Source organism: Lepidochelys kempii, chromosome 14 (assembly GCF_965140285.1).
Source record: "Lepidochelys kempii isolate rLepKem1 chromosome 14, rLepKem1.hap1, whole genome shotgun sequence".
Lineage (NCBI taxonomy): Eukaryota > Metazoa > Chordata > Testudines > Cheloniidae > Lepidochelys > Lepidochelys kempii.
Window position 1 is genome coordinate 25,532,846 of NC_136393.1, and position 20,335 is coordinate 25,553,180.

General features: G+C 44.6%; 1 protein-coding gene across 9 annotated transcripts in view; it reads right to left on the reverse strand.

Annotated features, from left to right (window-relative positions):
• The window catches only part of DNAH9 (dynein axonemal heavy chain 9), a 391,252-nt gene that overhangs the window by 213,949 nt on the left and 156,968 nt on the right, over positions 1-20,335 (reverse strand). For 7 of the 9 annotated variants that reach the window (XM_073310874.2, XM_073310873.2, XM_073310875.2 and 4 more), the window contains 5 exons: positions 18,539-18,641; positions 16,169-16,408; positions 7,851-8,012; positions 5,098-5,294; positions 1,108-1,270 (listed from right to left, as the gene is read on the reverse strand). In XM_073310874.2, the coding sequence (XP_073166975.2) occupies positions 1,108-1,270; positions 5,098-5,294; positions 7,851-8,012; positions 16,169-16,408; positions 18,539-18,641 (865 nt within the window). The other 2 variants (XM_073310881.1, XM_073310882.1) reach the window with 2 other exon arrangements.

The window sequence follows — 20,335 nt, forward strand, 5'->3', positions numbered from 1 at the left end:
GTATTTTTCATAAATTCCTGTAGAATGGGTACAGAGTGAAGGGAATGTCAAAAACCTTCCGCCATCACAGAACCTGAAACAGGAACATGCTTTGAAAACAAGCTTCTGAACATAAGAATCAGAGTATAGTCTTTGTGGGAAGAGTAGGCTATCTAACAAATGAGGAGGTCAACCCCAGATTATCCCAGGAACCTTTTCACGGGTGGAACTGAATGGGTGAGAAGAGATAGGCTCAGGATGATTACACAGACATGTCAGAAAGCAAGACAAACTGATCAGTGCTGCAAAGTTATCTGAAGGCAGAAAATGATGCAACATTAAATAAAAACTCCAGTGATTCCTCATAATACATTTGATTATTAAATAAACAATGTCTAAAAGCCAAATCTTGCAGTCCCCACTGAAGTCAAACCCTAAATAAGAAAGCAGATGCATTTAAATATGTGCTTCCAAAACTTGGTAGAGATTTGCTATCACCAGAGCCATAACTGGCCTCTCAGTGGAAGCTGTCCATTCCAGCAGGAGCCCCAGTCTAATGATGCAGGACAGGACTTGGACAATGTAGCTCCAGTTTGCCTTGGTGGGAAAGCAAAAACAAGTAATCTATAATCATTTGCCAGCAGCTAAAACATTTATAAATCATTCCATTTGCATAAAAAAAAACCTCTCTCACAGCTTCCAATTCACTGTTTACCAGAAAATGTATTGTTAGGATCCATGTGCTGTTTCCAACTCTTATAGCATCCAGGAAGTCAGAGATGAACTGGATATGACTTAATAAATCTCTCCCACCTCTAGCTACATCATTCCACAGTTGATTACTCCTGGGTTGATTAAGTATTCTTTTTATTGTCTTAAAAATAGTAATACTTTATTATTATCTTCATCATCATCATCATCAACTCTCTATAGCCCTTTACAGGTACAAAGCCATGAGAAAACATTAACTGATGAATTTTGGAGAGAATGACTGTTCTTTGCGATCCGATTGGAATCTTTTTTCATTTACACTGGAGGTTTCTCCAACACATAGAAAAGACAAAGCTCTGTATGGAAGAAGTACAAGTTTCTGTTTCCTCTCCCTTCCCACCTTTCAACGCCACCTACCTTCAGGTCAGGGATTCCATAGCCTTTCCTCAGAGTGATCTGGAAAACCTCCAATGAGCTAATGAAAGCTGCAAGTCTTGTCAGGCTCTGCTTGCCACTTCCACCTACACCAACCAACAGGGCGTTTCCTCTAGGGGATTCTAAGATACGATTGATGCGGCAACTAAATTGAAGCATACAGAATCTCTGGTCAAGACGACTTTTTTCCACACGAAGCATTTCAATACATATTTTACTGAGTAACAAATTAGGCTGAGAATAGGAGCAGAATCACAGCAGTGGTGCCAATCTAAGGGGCACGTTTGCACTCGATACTCTTTGGGTGAGATCTTTAGTAAACAATGCAACCAACCAGTAAATGGTTCTATGGCAATTCAGAGCTTCCCGTCTCGGCTATTTCTGGATTTGTATTCTGTGTTATGATGTTCAGGAACATCTTACAGTAAAGGTCAGTCCTCCATTTACATGGAACATGGGTCAAACCAGAATAATTTGCTGGGTAAATGTGCTCTAATAGTCCCGCTAGTAGACATTTCCTCTCAGAAAATGTCCAAGGATCCACATTAACCATGGGCTTGATGACACTGGTGAGCTATTAGTCACATGAGGAGTCCCATTATGTATTATTAATATCTTCATGTATCTAGATCAGTGTAATTCCCTTCTAGGAAAGCTCTGTCAGTATGTCTTCCTTATCAAAACTACTAATTCTTTAAGGGCCAGATTCTGTCATCCTTGCTCAGACTGACACATGGAGTAGTCTCACCAATGACATGCACAAGGATGGGGCACTAAATAAAGATTAATGGATTATAAGGGCAGATCACTGTGATCATCTAATCTGAGCTCCAGTGTAAGGCCAGAGATCATCCCTGAGTTAATTCCTGTTTGCACTAGACTGTATCCTTCAGAAAAAGTGTGCTAACAAAGAAGAGTGAGCTAATCATGTGAAGATGACACATTTCTGAGAACATTCAACAGGAAATATTGTAGAAGTAAATCACTGAACTCTGCGATGGAAAAATTACTTGCTATTCCTTGGCATCCTTGTTTGTTTATGACATCAGCAAATACAATTTATTTAAAACAGTTTTGTTCAATGAGATACTTTCCTTTAAATTGTCAAACAAGTGGCTCAGGCATGGGGATGGAGTATGTTGGTGAAAACTCCAAATTCCATCAAAATATCTTCAATGTAAAGGAAACATACAAAGTTTTTTTAAAGTTTCTCCACTTTTTTTGCATCTGTGATTCATGGTTCAGGGAGACCCACTTCTGCTTTATTTATTTTGGTCAGAACCTCTGTTTTCATGATCGTTTAAATTAAAAATAGTGGCTCTAACCCCTGCTCAGAAAAACTCAGAGTGAGAGGGACTTAAACTCCACCTCTCATGACATCACTGCTATCTGTGGGTTGAGCAGATGCAAACAGCGTTCCCCTCTGTCTGTATCACACCTTCTTCACTTATACATTAATGACACATTTCAGAGGAACAGCCGTGTTAGTCTGTATTCGCAAAAAGAAAAGGAGGACTTGTGGCACCTTAGAGACTAACCAATTTATTTGAGCATGAGCTTTCGTGAGCTACAGCTCACTTCATCAGATGTTTACCGTGGAAACTGCAGCAGACTTTATATACACACAGAAATCATGAAACAATACCTCCTCCCACCCCACTGTCCTGCTGGTAATAGCTTATCTAAAGTGATCAACAGGTGGGCCATTTCCAGCACAAATCCAGGTTTTCTCACCCTCCACCCCCCCACACAAATTCACTCTAAACCTGGATTTGTGCTGGAAATGGCCCACCTGTTGATCACTTTAGATAAGCTATTACCAGCAGGACAGTGGGGTGGGAGGAGGTATTGTTTCATGATTTCTGTGTGTATATAAAGTCTGCTGCAGTTTCCACGGTAAACATCTGATGAAGTGAGCTGTAGCTCACGAAAGCTCATGCTCAAATAAATTGGTTAGTCTCTAAGGTGCCACAAGTCCTCCTTTTCTTTTTATTAATGACACAGTCTCTTGGCTACAGTTGTTACAGGGCTGCCTCCTACAGTTGTTACTGGGCTGCCTCCCAGCAGGGGAGGGGGAAATCTCACTCACTAGCCAAAGTTTAGATCCCAGTGCAGTGATTAACATGGCCATGGAGCCTGCGATGTCGCTATTTCACCAAAAGCGAAATGACACAAGCTGCTGAGATCAATGGGGCATGTCCAAGATGCTAACTTCAAGGAGATATGGGGAAATGGCAGGAAAAGGTTTATTTACTTTTTGGAAATATAAGGAGAACTTAAATGTACATGAAACTTGTGGTAGCAGTTAGACTGCAGGTCTAACTACTTGTAGTTCGTATTCCATCAGTCCGCTCTCCCAGAAACGTCTTGAAGAAGAGAATAATTCATTTACATTTTAAATAAGGTCAGGATGCCACGAGACGCCCTCACTAGACTCAGCTGGCCTACTTGTTTAATTTAATTTCTCATCAGGTTCTTCATTACTTTCAGAGCAATAAGCAAAACACTGATAAAATCAGTAATTATGAAAGTATAGATGTGTGGGTAAGGCCACAGAAATGTTTAGTGATTAGCACAGATGGATTTGAGCTCTTGAACAACTTGGTGATTTAGCCACTAACTGTATTTAGCTCCTGAAGTTTAGGAATTAAATCTTGGGTCAGGACTACCAGCTCATATCTGTGGTACTGTCTGACAGACCATCTGCCGGGAATAAAGGAGGAGGGGAACAAGGAGGAATGTGAAAATAAACTTTAAAAATCAGAGCCTTTTCTCTTGATCTTTTACAATATTTAGAGGGAGGCTGCAATCAGATTTGGTCCAGCAAGTCCCCTCTGGTGCACAGGGAGCACACACGAGAAAATGACAGAGACAACATTTACATCACAATCTGAAAAAATTCTAATACCCAGAGTGCTTGTGTGTGTGTCTGCCTTATGCATGGAATACAAAATCAAGTACAGTTTGATGATCCAAGCAAGCCTTTGCTGAAGATAAACTGCTACTTCATAACTGAATGGAATAAAAGCATCTTAGCATGAAGCAATATTATGGTTTTATTAAATATCAAGACACTATGCTGCAGGAAATGAAAGGATGGTGAGCTCCCAGGACTCAAAGGAGTAGCTGGGTAGATCAAAGGATTGTATCTGTTGTTCTTTTCTATTATAGTAATTGGATTGGTTTCCTGGTACTTAAGGAACTGTGAGACCACCCTTTCCTAATGAAAAAGTACTGCTTCAGTGTAGCTAATGGGGCTCTAGGGCTCTGTTAGTTCAGAGATTCTTATATACAGTATATATACTCACCGGGTAACATTTTCAAAAGAACCTAGACTCCCAACTCCCATTGATTTCACTTAGATGAACCTAATTCACTTAGGTGCTTTTGGCAATCCCACTAGGCACCTATCTGCATTTTTAGGTGCCTAAAAAACTTTAAAAATCTGACCACAGGAACCTAAATTCCATTGACTTGCAGTAAGACTTAAGCTGCTAAGGGCCACATTTTCAAAGGTATCCAGTGCCTACAGGTGCAGACATGTGCTTAGCGGGATTGTCAAAAGGGCTTAAGCATTTTAGGTGCTTAAATTCCATTGAAATCAACGGAGGTAGGCATCATATCTGCTTAGAAACTTTTAACCATCTGCCCAGGCACCACTCTGCAGCTTTAGGCACCTAACACCTTTGAAAGTCACTTGAAAGTGTGACATAGGCCTGAAGGTTTCAAAGTACTTGCCAAACATCAGTGAGAAAAGGCTTCCAATACCCATTAGGAGATAGGAAATCCCCAGTGGACAGATGAGAAAGTGAGGAGAGATTAATGTCCGCTTTTTCAGCTCTTCCTGACATCATCTGTGATTATGGCTGCTCATCCCCTCTGAAAATGTTAACAGAAATGCATTACACAGACCAGCTCCAAAGACATTTAGGCTGATGACTCTCAGAGTACAAAGATAGAAAATCTCCTTACACATGGCACATGGCATCTTCAAAGAGCACCAGATTCATGACAGCATTGACCTCATTGTGGTTATCCAAGGCTTCCACAAGGATGCGATTCAGTGACTCCCAGGTCTGAACAGGCATGTATTTGGGTTCCCCAACGCCTCTAGCAAAATGGCAGTACATGTTCATCTTCTTGGTCTCCTCTATAGTCTCCTCGATTTCCTGCCATGAAATGCAAAAGGGAAATACAGAATGTCCTGTTCCTATTGCAACAAAGGGAAAGCTCTTTTCAGGAGAACAGATCAATGCAATTCCTCCCCAGGTGAGATGAGGGGCAAGCCTAGTTTGAGGATCCCACTTGGTTTAGATGTAACCTGGCGCCTAGACTGAGGTAGCTGTGCACAGGCTCATTGGCAGTTCCTCAGATACCATGGGGACTTCAGTGGTGAAAATGTAGATGCCTAGGAAATTTAGACACCTACAGAGGTAAGCAGCAGCTGAGTGCAGACTCTGAGGATCTCAGTGATGTCTAAACCTTGGGCTAATGTGCCTAAAACCTTATCTGGATCTGGACCTTAGGGCCAGATTTTTAAACATACTGAGGCACCTAATGATGCAGTTAGGCAGCTACTGGGATTGTCCAAAATGTTTAGGCACCTATCTCCCACTGATTTAAAAGACAAAGGGACTTAGACTCCTAACTCACTTATGCACTTTTGAAAGTGTTGCCCCAAATCTCTGGCATAGTGAACACACAGTATTTCTCAGATGATACAATGGTTTTCTACACCTGAGCTTTAAATTTGTATCTAACCATAATCACAGCTCACAGATTCCAAACCAGCATTTCAAAGCATCCATGTAGTGGTGCAGAGTAAAAGGGGCTCAGCAAAGCTTCACTTTTGTGTTTCCTGACTTTGGGGTGTTTCATTATAAGCTCAGAGGCGCTTACAGAAGCCAACAATATAATTTCAGGAAGTTCAGCCATTTAATGGCAAGGATCATAATGAAAACTAGCACTGGGACATTACACTTTAAAAAGGGAGGGTTTCCTGTAAAAGGTCCCAAAAACTTTAACATAAAAAATGAGGAAATTAAAATCCTTTGGATTCAGCATGAGTGACTTTGGACTTAACTATTCCATGAGTGAGTGTCCTGTTCATTTCCTATAAAGCACCTGACATTAGCCTCTGTCAGAAGACAGGATACTGAGCTAGATGGACCACTGGTCTGACCCAATATGACTGTTCTTGTAAGTAAAAGGGGACATGATAACATAACACAAACTGGCACAGAGCAAGTATATTGGGTGCTCCTATTAACCCTCCTTCTTAAGACAGAGCAAAGGGGCAGTCACTGAAAATGAAAGGCAACAAATTTCAATCTGGTAAAAAGAAACTTTTTAATGCAATGCATAATTCAGCCATGGAGCTGATTTCCACAAAGTACTGCTGAGAACAAACGTGCCACTGGAATCCCAGAATTAGGCAGTTATATGGAAGGGGAGAACATCTGCAGATAGCACAGTTATGAGAGATAAGCTCTGATCTGATCCTCTATTCCTAATACTGGGTGCTTCATCGGAGACAGGAAGCACTGCAGGGAAAGTAGATTGGATGGAGCTGTCAGGACAGGGAGTGCCACGTGTGTGGTGAGAGCTGGAGGCCGAACAGTGCATGGCTGTGGCGTATGCGTATTGGGTTGACTACCAGTGCCCAGGATGAAGGGCGGGTCTGATGGCTCTTGTTCTTTTCAGGGGAGGGAGTGAGCACTAAAAGAGGGAGGGGCCCACACATATGCACAGGTAGGACACGGGATTAGAGAAGCCCCCTCACCTTCAGTACCGCTGGGATCCCTGAGGCTGGATCCCTCAGAGCACTAAGGCCTGGCCTACACGCAGCGTTGGTATTAGTTTAACTATGGCAGTTGAGGGTGTTACTTTATACTGGGATAATTAAATGAGTACAAGCCCTAGTGTGGACACAGTTATGCCTGTGTAAAAGGACTTATCCAAGTAGAAGTACCTTTAACTGCATGCACATTAGGAGGACCATACCATTGTAATCCCAAGGGGTCAGAGTACAGAGGTTTCCTTGGAAAGATATTGTTGGACCAAGGAGTGCCAAGGACTCCATGCTGCATCTTGACCCCAGCCTCCTCCCGCTGAGACCAGGGAACTCAGCCCAAGCTTGACCCTTGTCTCGAACCTATCACTGGAGACTCCTGAAGCACTTTACTTATATTACTTAATTGAGCCCCGCAGCTCCCTGTGAGGCAGGGATCCATTACTTTACCCATTTGACAGACTGGGGCCTGGTCTACGCTAGGAATAATCCACACTCCTGAGTGACATAGTTAACCTGACCTAACTGCTGGTGTAAACGGTGCTAGGTCGACAGGAGACTTCTCCTGTCAACTTAGCTACTGCCTCTTGGGGAAATGGAGAACCCCTCCCATCAGCATAAGTAGTGTCTTCATTAAAGCGCTTCAGTGGTGCAGCTGCTGTGTTTTAAGGACTGGAGACAGTCCTTGGGAAACTGAGACACAGAGAAATGCGCAGTGACTAGTCTGGAGTCACATAGTCAGTCAGTGGCAGAGCTGAGGAGACACCACAGAAGTCTGGGCACCCTGCCCTGTGTTCTCCCCAACAGGGTCCATCTCCAAACACATAAGATGTCTGAGCAGACGTCTGTCCAGTCATTCTGTCCAGGGGCAGCTAGCCCCTGAAAGGTTATCCCAGAGCGCGTTAATCTGACAAACACCAACGGCAATACTTACATCATAGAACTTCTTCACCATCTCCGTCTGCATTTTATCAAATGTGCTGAAATCTGTCTCATCAACCATCTTATCCCGGTACACACGGTTTGACTCATGCAGGTAGAGCTTCACCAAGTCTTGGGGAGCCTTCAGACACTCCAGGGTAGAAAACAGAATGCCCTGTAGAGAACATATACACACACGCACACACACATATCAGCTACACATAGCACACCCAGCTTCTCCTGTATCTGCACTAACATGCCGGGTTTGGGGGTGAAGAGCAACGAATGCAGAGCTACTGTGGTAAGCATGCAGCAGGACTGCTCAGTCGCTCCCTACCCAGCCAGCCCCTGGAGAATGCAGACTGTGTTCCCCAGGGCTTCCCAGTGTGCCTGCAGCAAAGCATTTTGTGCTGCTTTTGCTTTGTTCTGTGCACGAAAGACTCCAAAGATCAGTACAAAGAATAATGGCAAAGACAGTCACAGGCCATGGAAGATCTGACCTAAATACTTCGGCACCATCCTACACTGCAGTCAACCATTGTGCACTGCACTGCTGAGGAATGCTAGCCCTTGGGCCAGCATACGAATAATTCCTAACTCCTACAAAGACCCGCCCACCAGCAGATCTCAAAGCACTTTACAAAGGAGCTTTGTATCATCATCCCCATTCCACAGCTGGGGAAACTAAAGCAAAGAAAGGTGTGTGACCTTCGGGGAGTCACTTCAATAGGCCAATGCTGCAGCCAGGAATAGAAGCCAGGCCATCCGAATCCCAGTATAGCACTCTATCTACTACGCCATACTGCCTCCCTGTACCCCCAGTCCCAGGAAGATCACCCCAGTCCATGGGCTCTTCCCCCTCCCTGCGTTGGCTGCCATGACAGAGAGTGTGGCTGGGAGGAAGAGGGTGTGGTTGGAGTTTCCTACCAAGAGAAGATTAGAAGGTGCAGTGGGCCTGGCCCGCCCACCCAGCCAAGCAGATGTCCTGCGCCCAGCAGCTGGGGTGTTAGTGCTCTCTGGACCCCGCTGCTCTTGAGGGGAGAGGCACGGCGGAAGCCACTACTCCTGGGGGCAAAGGGGTCCCCTGCTGCTGTTGTTGCCTCTCTGGGAGGTAAAGGTGGTCACCTGCCATCACCACACCAAGTGAGCAGCAGAAACATGCGGGCTCTGGAGCGTCTAAACCAGGCCCTGCAAAGGTCTTGGCCCAGTGCACTGTGACTGAGGCTCAGGAGACCTCTCCAAGCTGCACCGACTGCTCCTCAGCCCAGAATCAGGGCCCTTCACCTCCCCAGCATCTCCCTGGTGCTGCCAGCCAAGAGGGAAAAACCAGTTTGGAAATCTTGAGTGAGTAGACTTAAAAAAACATAAAATAAGTGACTTTAATTAGGCATGTGCTGTCTAGAGGAAGTATTAGCTGCTGTCAGCTTACAACAGTGTGTTTACAATGCACCCTATTAAAATGCACAAAAGAATGATATTTCAAAGAGATGACGCCTATAACTAAGCCTATTAACAATACATAAGGTTTTTAATGACATGAATTAAACATAAAGCTTTATTTCTTATGTCTAATTATTTATACATAAAACATAAAATGCGCTAAAATGCAATCTAAAGTGCTCTTGCTCATCAAGTGCCCATAGGTTGGTTGGGGTTTTTTTACATTTGAGGATTGGCAAATTGGCATATTTTTTTTTTCTGAACCAAACTGTGTTTTGAAAATAGCTGACTCCTGAAAGCTTAGAAGGGTTCTGTCCAGCAGGTCAGCCTCGGGATGACAGGGATCACTGGGCCTCTCTGAAACCATCAGGTCTGGTGACAACCTCCAGGTCTTAAAGAGACAAGGTGGGTGAGGTAATATTTTTCTATTGGACCAACTTCTATTGGTGAGAGAAACAAGCTTTGGAGCTTACACAGAGCTCTTCTTCAGGTCTGGGAAAGGTCCTCGCAGCTCACAGCAAAATGCAAGGTGGGAGAGATTGTTTAGCATAAGTAGTTAGCATGTATTGTAAGGGACCCTTCAAGGTAGAGTGGCCCGTTAACACCTCTGCAGTCACAGGACAAAAAGAGGGTTAGCGGGTTACAGATGGTTGTGACAAGCCAGAAATCCAGTGTCACTGTTCAGTCCATAATTTTTACTCTTTAGCAAAGTTATGAATTTTAGCTTCCATGCCTGTCTGTTTATGCAAGTTTTCTTTGAGGATAAGGACTGAGAGGTCAGGCACAGAGTGATCATTTTGTGAAAAAAGTGTTCGTCCACAGGTGATGGGGTGGTTTTGTCCTTTGTCATTTTCCTGGGTGAATTTACTTGAGAGCATAGTGATTGTCTGGATGGATGGAGCTGCCAATAAGTTTCACTGTTCTGCCTAGCACATGCAGCTAGTTTAATAGATCTTGGCAAAGATTGGGTGTGTAGCATCCAAGCCCTTCTATGAATGAGCTACTTACCTCTGAGCATTGATGTTAGCCTTACAAACCATATAACATGATTATCTCTACACAAGGAGACAAATCACTACAACAGTGCAGTTCAGTCCATCTTATCCCCCTGCGCTTCCACAGCAGGTTACACCTGCCTCTAATAGTCCTCAGCAGCAGCTCCCCACACTCGCAAGCTGTTTTGCTACCACTACACTCATTAATAGCTCCCTTGGTCTGGGAACAGATGTCTTCACAGCCTGTGGCAGCACATAGCATGATGACAAACATCAGTCAAATTGTATTTACATGTCAGCGCATCTGTCTGGCTCCCAGTGCCGGGATGAATCCAGGCAGGATGGGAGCATCCCCATGGATGGATTTACAGTACAGAAACCCTGACTTCATTAGTGGGTCCAGACCTTGGTCTGAGATATATTAACTAAGCAGGCAAAGCCCTAAGAAAACAGTTCAGATAGCCTGCAGCATGCACTTAGCCCCTGCCCATCAACAGTGTGACTTGGTGGGGTTGCTGGACAAGACTCGGCTCCCAGTGGAAAGGAGCCCTGAATGGAAAACCAATCATTGCACTTTTCTTGATTTATGACAGTGGTTCTCAACCTGTGGGCCACTTGAGGTCTAATCAGCACACAGCTGCAGCCCATATGCCATCCTCAGAGCCATTCAGGTAGTATATATATTGTGTGGATGTGACCCACATAACACAGAGAACTGCATATGCGGCCCACAATGGTAAATAGGTTGAGAACTACTGGTTTATGTTTACAAGTTCACCCATGCATATCGTTTGGGACGAAGCGTGCAGCCCCAGCATTACTGTCTGGTATGGCCTAGGGTACCTCATGGCTCTGTGTTACAGCGCTAAAGAAGCAATCTTTCTATACCCATTGGCTCCTCTGAGCAGACATACATTCAGCACTACATGGCTGCAAGGGGTTCATGTGATGGAAGACACCAGGAAGTTCCTTCTTCCTTCTGCTGCCACCATGGCACACATGAAAGACATTGCATCATCTTCACATGGAAATATTGATCCCCTAGACAGCAGAACTAGCAACAGTAAAGCCTTCTGTTGGGAATGTGCATGCATTACAGCCTTGGAGCAGTCTGGACCTCCATCGGCCTTTCCTTTGCATACTGCCATATGCTAGAAATAAATATACTGGGAATAAACAGATTTGCAATCTTGTTTTTCAACTGTTTGATGTTTAATAATTCAACACTCTAAGCATTCATCCAAAACCTGAATTATCACCACACTCATTCCAGACTTGAAGTGCAAAGAGGTATAAAATGAACCATGAATGCTGGGTTTGCTTTGTTTTGCTCATAGTTCCTATCTCCTGAGCACTGCATCCTGTAAAACAAAGTAATTGGTTCACTGGGGCTTTTTGGACAGGCAAGCAAAATTTTGTGGAGGAAATGGAGAAAACAGGACAGATGGCTCCTAGCCTCCATTATCATAACTATGCCCTGCTGAGATGATGGCCAGTAATGCCATGCCAGGGGTCACAGCACAGCCTTCCCTGCTTGCTAGGGGTATGGATGGAGCCCAAGATTACAATACAGTGGGCTGATGAGAGGCGCAAAGGGGACTGTGAGGAGTAAATGTTGAAGTTTCCCTAGCACAAGGGTAAAAATCACAGCTTGTACTGTATAAAAATGACCCAGAAATAAATGACTTTTAATCCTCTTAGTTCAATTACAAATTAAAATAATTTCAGAAAATAGCTGGCTCTGTGAAGTGACCCTTGTCCATGTGGTCGACATGGAAGGAATAAATCTAAGTACTGTTATTACCTCAGCAGCGGGGTGGGTGTTTACAAGCTACTCCTCCAGGGCTACTGTTGTGTCCTGTGTGCACATAACAGGAAGAAATCACACAAGCACAGTCAGGTTCCAAGTCAATAGTGAGTGAGCCCTCTAGTGGTGTTCTCTGTGTTCTCTTTAAAGAGACAGTCCCAATTCCAATACACTACAGCTACAATTCTGGGGTGTGCAATGGGAGACCAATGACATGGAGGGTCAGGGAAAGAGAGGGGCAAAGCAGTCAGCCAAACTGGAATAGAGTATGCATGGAGAGTCAGAACACATACACCCAGCCTCCATATGGCCAGCCACCAAGAACAGGCTGTTGGGTTTTCAGTGGGGGTTGTTCCCAGCTCAAGCAAATGCAGTGTGTCACCATGTCTGGGAAAGCATGTGAACAGCGTTCCCTTAGGAGTCCTTTGGCACAGCACAGTAAGGCAGAATAGCCTTTCTCCTATTGACAAAAACAGAGCATAAGCCATTTCCAGAGCATTGTCCTGGCGCTGCTTCGGAAGACCTGGAAAGGCATTCTGGGAATGGCAGGCAAGTCACACAGTCGCAGTCCCACAACAGAGAGACACATGAATTGGAATAGGGATTTCCTGAGCTGAGATAGCTGGGATCAAGGGACAATGGAGGAGGCAAGACTGATATGAGGCCTGCCTGCCCATAAGAGCCCATGTGGTTGAGTACTGCTGATTTGCTAGTGTGTGTTTGTCAAAGGTACTTTTTATATGGCCCCAATTCCCATAGCCTCAGAGCACTTCTCTACCTTTAGTGTTGTTAACCTGACAACACCCCTGTGAGGTGGGGAAATACTGTTCTAAATGGCGAACAGAGCTCCAGAGCCTCTAAGGTATTTAGACTCCTAATTTCTGTTGAAATCAATGTGAGTTTGGAGCCTAATGACTTCTGAGGATCTGGGCCAGATGCTAAGTGACTTGTTCAAGGTCACAGAGGAACTCTGTGGTAGAGCAGGGTCTTGAACCCAGCTCTCCTAACTCTAGGCTAGCATTTAGCCAGGGACCATCCTACCTCCCAAGCGATGAGCATCTCTGTTGGTAGGTGATGTATGTAGATACGTCACTTTACACTCTAGCTCCTAGGTTTTCTGGGTTTGAGTTTTGCATTCTTGTCTCTTGGTCCACAGACAGCAGCTGCACGCTCCTGCCACCAGTTTGGGAAACAGTCTCATTATTCCTATTCAAAACCACAAAGGATTGCCCACAAATACAGACCTGACTTGAGGCTTTTCCATTCCATAGCAGCTCTAAATGTACTTGCCTATTGGCCAAAGAAAGCCCTGTCATAGAATCATAGAAGATTAGGGTTGGAAGAGACCTTAGGAGGTCATCTAGTCCAACCCCATGCTCAAGGCAGGACCAACACCAACTAAATCATCCCAGCCAGGGCTTTGTCAAGCCAGGCCTTAAAAACCTCTAAGGATGGAGATTCCACCACCTTCCTAGGTAACCCATTCCAGTGCTTCACCGCCCTCCTAGTGAAATAGTGTTTCCTAATATCCAACCTAGACCTCCCACACTGCAACTTGAGACCATTGCAATGTCCCTCCACTGGCTCAGTGCTTCCAGTTGCAACTCTCTCCTGGTCTTCCTGTTTCTTTCCAAAGCAATTGTCAGTTTCTCTTCTGATTTATCAAAGCCAATCCCCAACTCATCTCCCTACCACTTGGCAATTTGTCCAGTGTGCTCCTATGGAGACAAGAGCAATTCTAGAGCAAACCAGGTATCGGGCAATAGTCTGCAGGGTCACATCCGTGCTGTGACAAGCTGTTTCAAGGGTCACTTTGGCATGCCAAGTGTGACAAGTATAGCAAACCACCCTGTAAACATATTTTGCTCTAATTATATAATGCCAACTCATCACCTAGCCGCTGGACCAGTGTGATTCATCCTGGCCTGGCCAAAGGGTGACGAGCAGGTGAGCAGTGGAGGAAATCACATCCAATAGCAATATTTGGGACCTGCAACCACTGCTATAGAATATCTTGTAGGTGCTCCAAGTCCCAAAAGGAGGGCACTAAACATTCTTGTCTAGTCAAGGCGAATTTGAGCACCATTTGACACAGTGTACTCAGGACTGTCAGAAGAACCTCCAGCCACTAGGTTTGTGTCAGGTTCCTTCACATTCAGCCATGTCTTTTGTTTGTGTAGTGTAAACCCTCTAGCATTTTGGAGAAAAATGGAGTGAATTCCACTAGGATTCACCTTCAGTGCAATCCATAGTGAGTCACTCTCACTGTGCAACGCAGGCCATTAGCCTGCCAATCAAGCTGGCATTGAGTATTACATATACAGGCACTTTGCAAGTCTGAACAACATAAAAGCAACAAGTCAGCAGATCTCTGTCAGAAACGATTTCTGCAGATGGCTACTTTGGAGCATCCTCTTCTGGGTAATATTCACATACACAGGTAGACTTGCATTCACTCATTCTCCATTAGCAGTAGCAACTAAGGCAAAGGTTCCTGGAGTGAGACAATTAGCACAGTCCTTATAATAAGGACTGTCAGCCTGTTTTGAGAAAAGTAATCAGGCAGGGATTGTAAGTCACTGATTCAATATTTAGCTACAGCTAAGATAATGTGATAATGACAGATTCTTTCAGCAGATCACAAGTGGAACAGCAGTTAACCATCGGTGCAGAGTCAGCAGTAAAACAAGACAGAAAGTTCCAAAGGTAGAACCCTCAGGAGCTTCAATTTGCGTAGGTTTTGTGCCACATACCTGTTACCATGAGCTGCTCCTGCATTTAGAAAATAGCTGGTGGAAGAACATTTGCTAAAGGTCCTTTGTAAATGAAGCTATTATATGCTCAAGCACTTGATTGTTTATTCAGGATTAAACTGAATTTTAAAAGGCCTTTATACTACTACCTACAGTATTGGCAGCTGAAAATTTCTTTATCCATCTAAAGGATAAGGCAAGTGAGATTTCTCTATCTGCTTTTCCTGATGACTGAGGATTCCACGCTATGGCACAAGAATGCTTTTTGCATTTTCTGTTTTTCAGTTTCAAAATGTGATGCATTTACTGTAGCTCGGTGTGACTGGAAAAGCAAAGCTCAGTGCTGATTTCAGTGCTCTCCACATCAGCTTCCACAGGGGCATGGGTGGGGAGGAGGGTTGAGGGCTCCGGCTGGGATTGCGGGCTCCGGGGTAGGGTTGGGGAGGAGGGGTTTGGGGTATAGGAGGGTGATGTGGGCAGGGACTGAGGGGTTTGGATGGTGGGAGGGGGATCAGAGCTGGGGTGGGGGGGTGGGAGGGGGTCAGGGGTACAGGCTCCGGACGGTGCTTACCTCAGGCAGCTCCAGGAAGCAGTGGCACGTCCCCCTTCCGGTCCTATGTGTAGGTGCAACCAGGTGGCTCTGCGCACTGTCCCATTTGCAGGTGCTTCCCCCGCAGCTCCCATTGGCCATGGTTCCCAGCTAATGGGAGCTGCAACGCTGGCGTTTGGGGCAGGGGCAGCGTGTGAAACCACTGGGCTGCCCCTATACACAGGAGCCAGAGGGGGGACATGCAGCTGCTTCCAGGAGCCACGCAGAGCCACGACAGGAAGGGAGCCTGCCTTAGTCCCACTGCTCTGCTGACTGGACTTTTAACAGCCCCATCAGCAGTGCTGACCAGAGCCGCCAGTGTCCCTTTTTGACTGGGCGTTCGAATCGAAAATCGGACACTTGGCAACGCTAACCATTTTCCTCACTCCTCAGCTGATTTCACAGGCTTGAATGTCTAACAAAGGGCAAACCACATGGACAACAGGGAAATGAACTTCAGGCCCCGAGATCCTCCAAAGTATTTAGGTGCCTAAGTACCCTGGAGGACCTGGGTCTTAGTTACCACGTGAAAAAATATTTTACTCCAAAAAAAATGTGTGTTGTCATTTTCTTGGAAGACTGGACTGAACGACACATGGCGCATATGCAGCCTGGTGAGGTTGCATACCTCCCATTAATGTTAATTGGTGCTGGGCTGGCGCAGAGAGGGGACCACACCCCCATAAATACCACATCCTACCTTTAGTCAAACTTCGAGTGCCCCAGGAGGAAAGCTACTGCACTTACCTGAAAGATATTGGAGAAGTCTCTGAGGTTGAAAATATAATGGAATTTGATAGCCGTTGGCAGGAAAGTAGCAGCTACTTTCTGGTGCAGGCCCAACGCCACGTGTATCAGCTGCTGAGAGGATTTCTGCACAGGCCCAGAGAAATGCCCCCGTTTCAGGTGCTGAGTTAGAATGACACTGTAGATAGTGGACAAAGCTTCCGATCCAGGGAAGGAGAGAGCAAACACACTGAAGTGGCGCTGGGGAGGGAAGAAAAACAAAGAAAGGTTTCAGACTGGGTTGGCCTCCTTTTTTGCTGAATCGGGGTTTGGGCTCATTGAGCTGATCAGAAAGCAATCAGTATTTCTACTGTGATTTCTCATCCCAATAGCTCAAGCTGATGAGCCACTTCTGAGGCATCTGCTTCCAAAGGGTGGAACTGTCAATTGCATTTGATGGTCATTTCGTTACAGTTTTAAAGTCAAAATGGCAAATAAACAAGCACAGTCAATTGATTTTGCTGATTTCCTGGAGATATTTTAGAAATGTGCAGCCTCCATTGACTACGAGAGACCTGTGGGGTCCCGAGCACTTAGGAAAATCTGGCCGTTTTATTCAGGTGCCCAAATAGGAGTTAGCTCTTTGGAAAATCTGGTCCTTTATACCAGGATAATATTTTGTCCAAAGGACAGTACCCTTCATGTAAGGTGCTGTATTCAGACCATTACTCAAACAAGGGACTGTGGGTTCCTTGTCCCTCTCAGTAAGAGCCAGGCTGACGGAGATGGGTAAGTCACAAGTTTTCAAGAGGTCAAAATATCTCATTTTACCAAACTATGGCAGCTCATTTAAGGAGGTCAGGATGCTGGGTAACTCCTTTTACAGAGGCGATGGTCAAGAAATGGAGACAAATTCGGCTCTCAGTTCTACATGTTCACATAAACGTTCTAGCGGCACCTGCTGGATTACCTGTATGTAACCGCTGAGAGCGGGATATAGTTCCCATGCAGGATACGATGCATCAGGTTGTTGTGATCCTTCTCCTAAGTCCTATTTGAGATCCCTATTTCTCTTGTAAGTACTAATAAAACCCAGCGTGTTTTCATTCTGCTGCCTGCCAAGGTGACCTGGGTATAGCTGACAGATACTTAGCAATTCCCTGACCCCTCTGGGGCTCATTTGGCAAATGCTATCCCACCAGTGTCAGCAGACAAACAGTGCACCTTATGATAAGAGAACACCTTTCACAAGTTAAATAGGACAACGTAAGAATGGCCATACTGGGTCAGAGCAATGGTCCATCTAACCCAGTATTCTGTCTTCCTACAGTGACCAGTGCCAAATGTTTGAGAGGGAATGAACAGAACAGGGCAATTATTGTGTGATCCACTCCATGCTGTCCAGTCCCAGCTTATGGGAGTCAGAGGCTTAGTGACACCCAGAGCATGGGGTTATATCCCTGACCATTTTGAATAATAGCCATTGATGGATCTATCCTCCATGAACTTATCTAATTCTGATGTGAACCCCATTACACTTCTGGCCTTCACAATATCTCCTGCCAATGAGTTCCACAGGTTGACTATGCATTGTGTGAAGAAGTACTTCCTTAAATTTGTTTTAAGCCTTCTGCCTATTAAACATAGCAATTGACCGACTGGATCAGAGCTGAGATCCAGCTAGTGCACTACCCTGTCTCTGACACTGGCCAGAACCAGATGCTTCGGACGATGGAGCAAGCAACCTGGCCCAAAGCAGATGTGGTATGATCTGCCTCCTATGTTAGGTCTCCTCCTAATCCCTGACAGTCAGTGACTGGCTTAAGCCCTGAAGCATGAGGTTTAATATCTCTTCCCAAATTCATGTTAGCATTAGCTATTATAACTCTGGATCATCTTCTTTCCTATTTTCATTGTATTTTATCTCTTTGACAAAGGAAAATGTAACTGGTTGCATGAGGATTTTTACAACCCAAACCAGAGAAAATGAGTACCTACATTCCAGGGATAACACTAGATAAATAAAAATTAACTCAATCTGTATTACTCTGAAGGATGCTGGCTGGCTGGCAAAAGTGAAAGTCCTTCTCAAACTGTGAGCAGTAATGTGTTAGGAAATATGGTGGGAAAGGGGCCAAAAATGAGGAATAAGGGACAATTCTGCTTTCTGTTTCACCAGTGTAAATTAGAAAACCTCCACTGATTTAAATGAATTTACATGGATGTAAGTGACAGCAGAATTTGGCCACGTTTCTTAAGGCTGGAGTGTTAACTACAACGTCATGGCCTTAATCTGCCCCTCCAGGTTATTCTTTTAAAGACCATTCTGATGACATTCTAACTCTCCAAATGATTTAATAAATTAGCAGTGTGTCAATTAACGAACTCTACCTGAAGCCGTGGGTTGATGGTGAAACTCCCTGCAGTGGGGTTCATACATGATACGTACTGCACGTTCATGATCTCCTTCAGGGACAGTTTGTTTCTGTCGTACCTGTGGCAAACAAAGCAACACAATAATTGCAGCCAATTAGCAACAGACTTATAGCAGCACAGCCTCTTGTTAGGGCCAGGCCTGGAGCAGTGGCAACAAACCTGTGTAACCCAGATGACTTCAGTTCATGCACCAAGACTCAGAATCAAAGACTATGCTCTTTGGGACAAGGACTATGCCTTTCTGTGTGTCTGTACAGTGCCTAGCTCAACTGGCTCCTGATCTCAGTTGAAGACTTTTAGGCACAACAATTCCTATTGTTATTATCCCTCAGTATTACATCATGGGGACTTTTTTTTAAACAAACAGCCTTTACAACATACAAGATCTTTAAGCATAGAAAGTGGAAAGCTATTGTCTAAAATTTATCCCCATGAGTCACCAATAAATCCTGACCACGATCCAACTCTAGGATTGATTAGTCAGAATTTTTGTGAAATTTTGCAGAATTCCTGTATTGTAGGTGCTCAAATTCACTTGTTCTCCAACAGTGCTGTTCTCTGGAGGTCACTGATCACGATGTCTTGCAATCTAATGTGTTCTTGAGCTGCCCATTCATACCCTTACAAATTGCTCCAAGTGATCACGAAGACTGTATTTGTTGTAGTTTTTCATTGCTTTCCTCTTCATGGCAGAGTTCTTCATACTTCACCATCTTCTCTTCTTGTTTCTTTTTTAATCTTTCTGTCTGCTGGGATGGAAATAGCAATTAACAGGGTCTTTTTTTCTACAACAACTCTGTCCAGCCTGTTTGCCTGCACCATTCATCCTGTGACAACTGCCAGATCCCATAAAATCTTAGCCTCTGCATTCTCTGGAGCACTTTTGATTTGGTGGTCATAATACCACATGGCTCGTTTACATCAATACTTGCCACAGAGGCTCCAATGCAGACACTTGGTGATTTCATTGTGTCTACTCCGATATTCTCTCCCAGCCAGGCTCCTGCAAGTGCTCAATATATGTTCCCCCACCTCTTCTTTTTCAGAATACACACTGCAGTTTGGGAAGCAGTTCCGTCAGTCAATTTTGTTTCTAACATAATTACGTCTTAAGGACTGGTTTCAGAGTAACAGCCGTGTTAGTCTGTATTCACAAAAAGAAAAGGAGGACTTGTGGCACCTTAGAGACTAACCAATTTATTAGAGCATAAGCTTTCGTGAGCTACAGCTCACTTCTTCAGATGCATATCGTGGAAACTGCAGCAGGCTTTATATATACACAGAGAATATGAAACAATACCTATTCCCACCCCACTGTCCTGCTGGTAATAGCTTATCTAAAGTGATTTCCAGCACAAATCCAGGTTTTCTCACCCTCCACCCCCCCACACAAATTCAGTGAATTTGTGTGGGGGGGTGGAGGGTGAGAAAACCTGGATTTGTGCTGGAAATCACTTTAGATAAGCTATTACCAGCAGGACAGTGGGGTGGGAATAGGTATTGTTTCATATTCTCTGTGTATATATAAAGCCTGCTGCAGTTTCCACGATATGCATCTGAAGAAGTGAGCTGTAGCTCACGAAAGCTTATGCTCTAATAAATTGGTTAGTCTCTAAGGTGCCACAAGTCCTCCTTTTCGTCTTAAGGACTGTTCTTGTGCACTCACACTGAGGCTCTTGGCCTCTCTTTTCAGGTATCCTCCTACAAAACATGAGTCTGTTAATCTTTGATCACTAATGGGTTCGAGCTCTC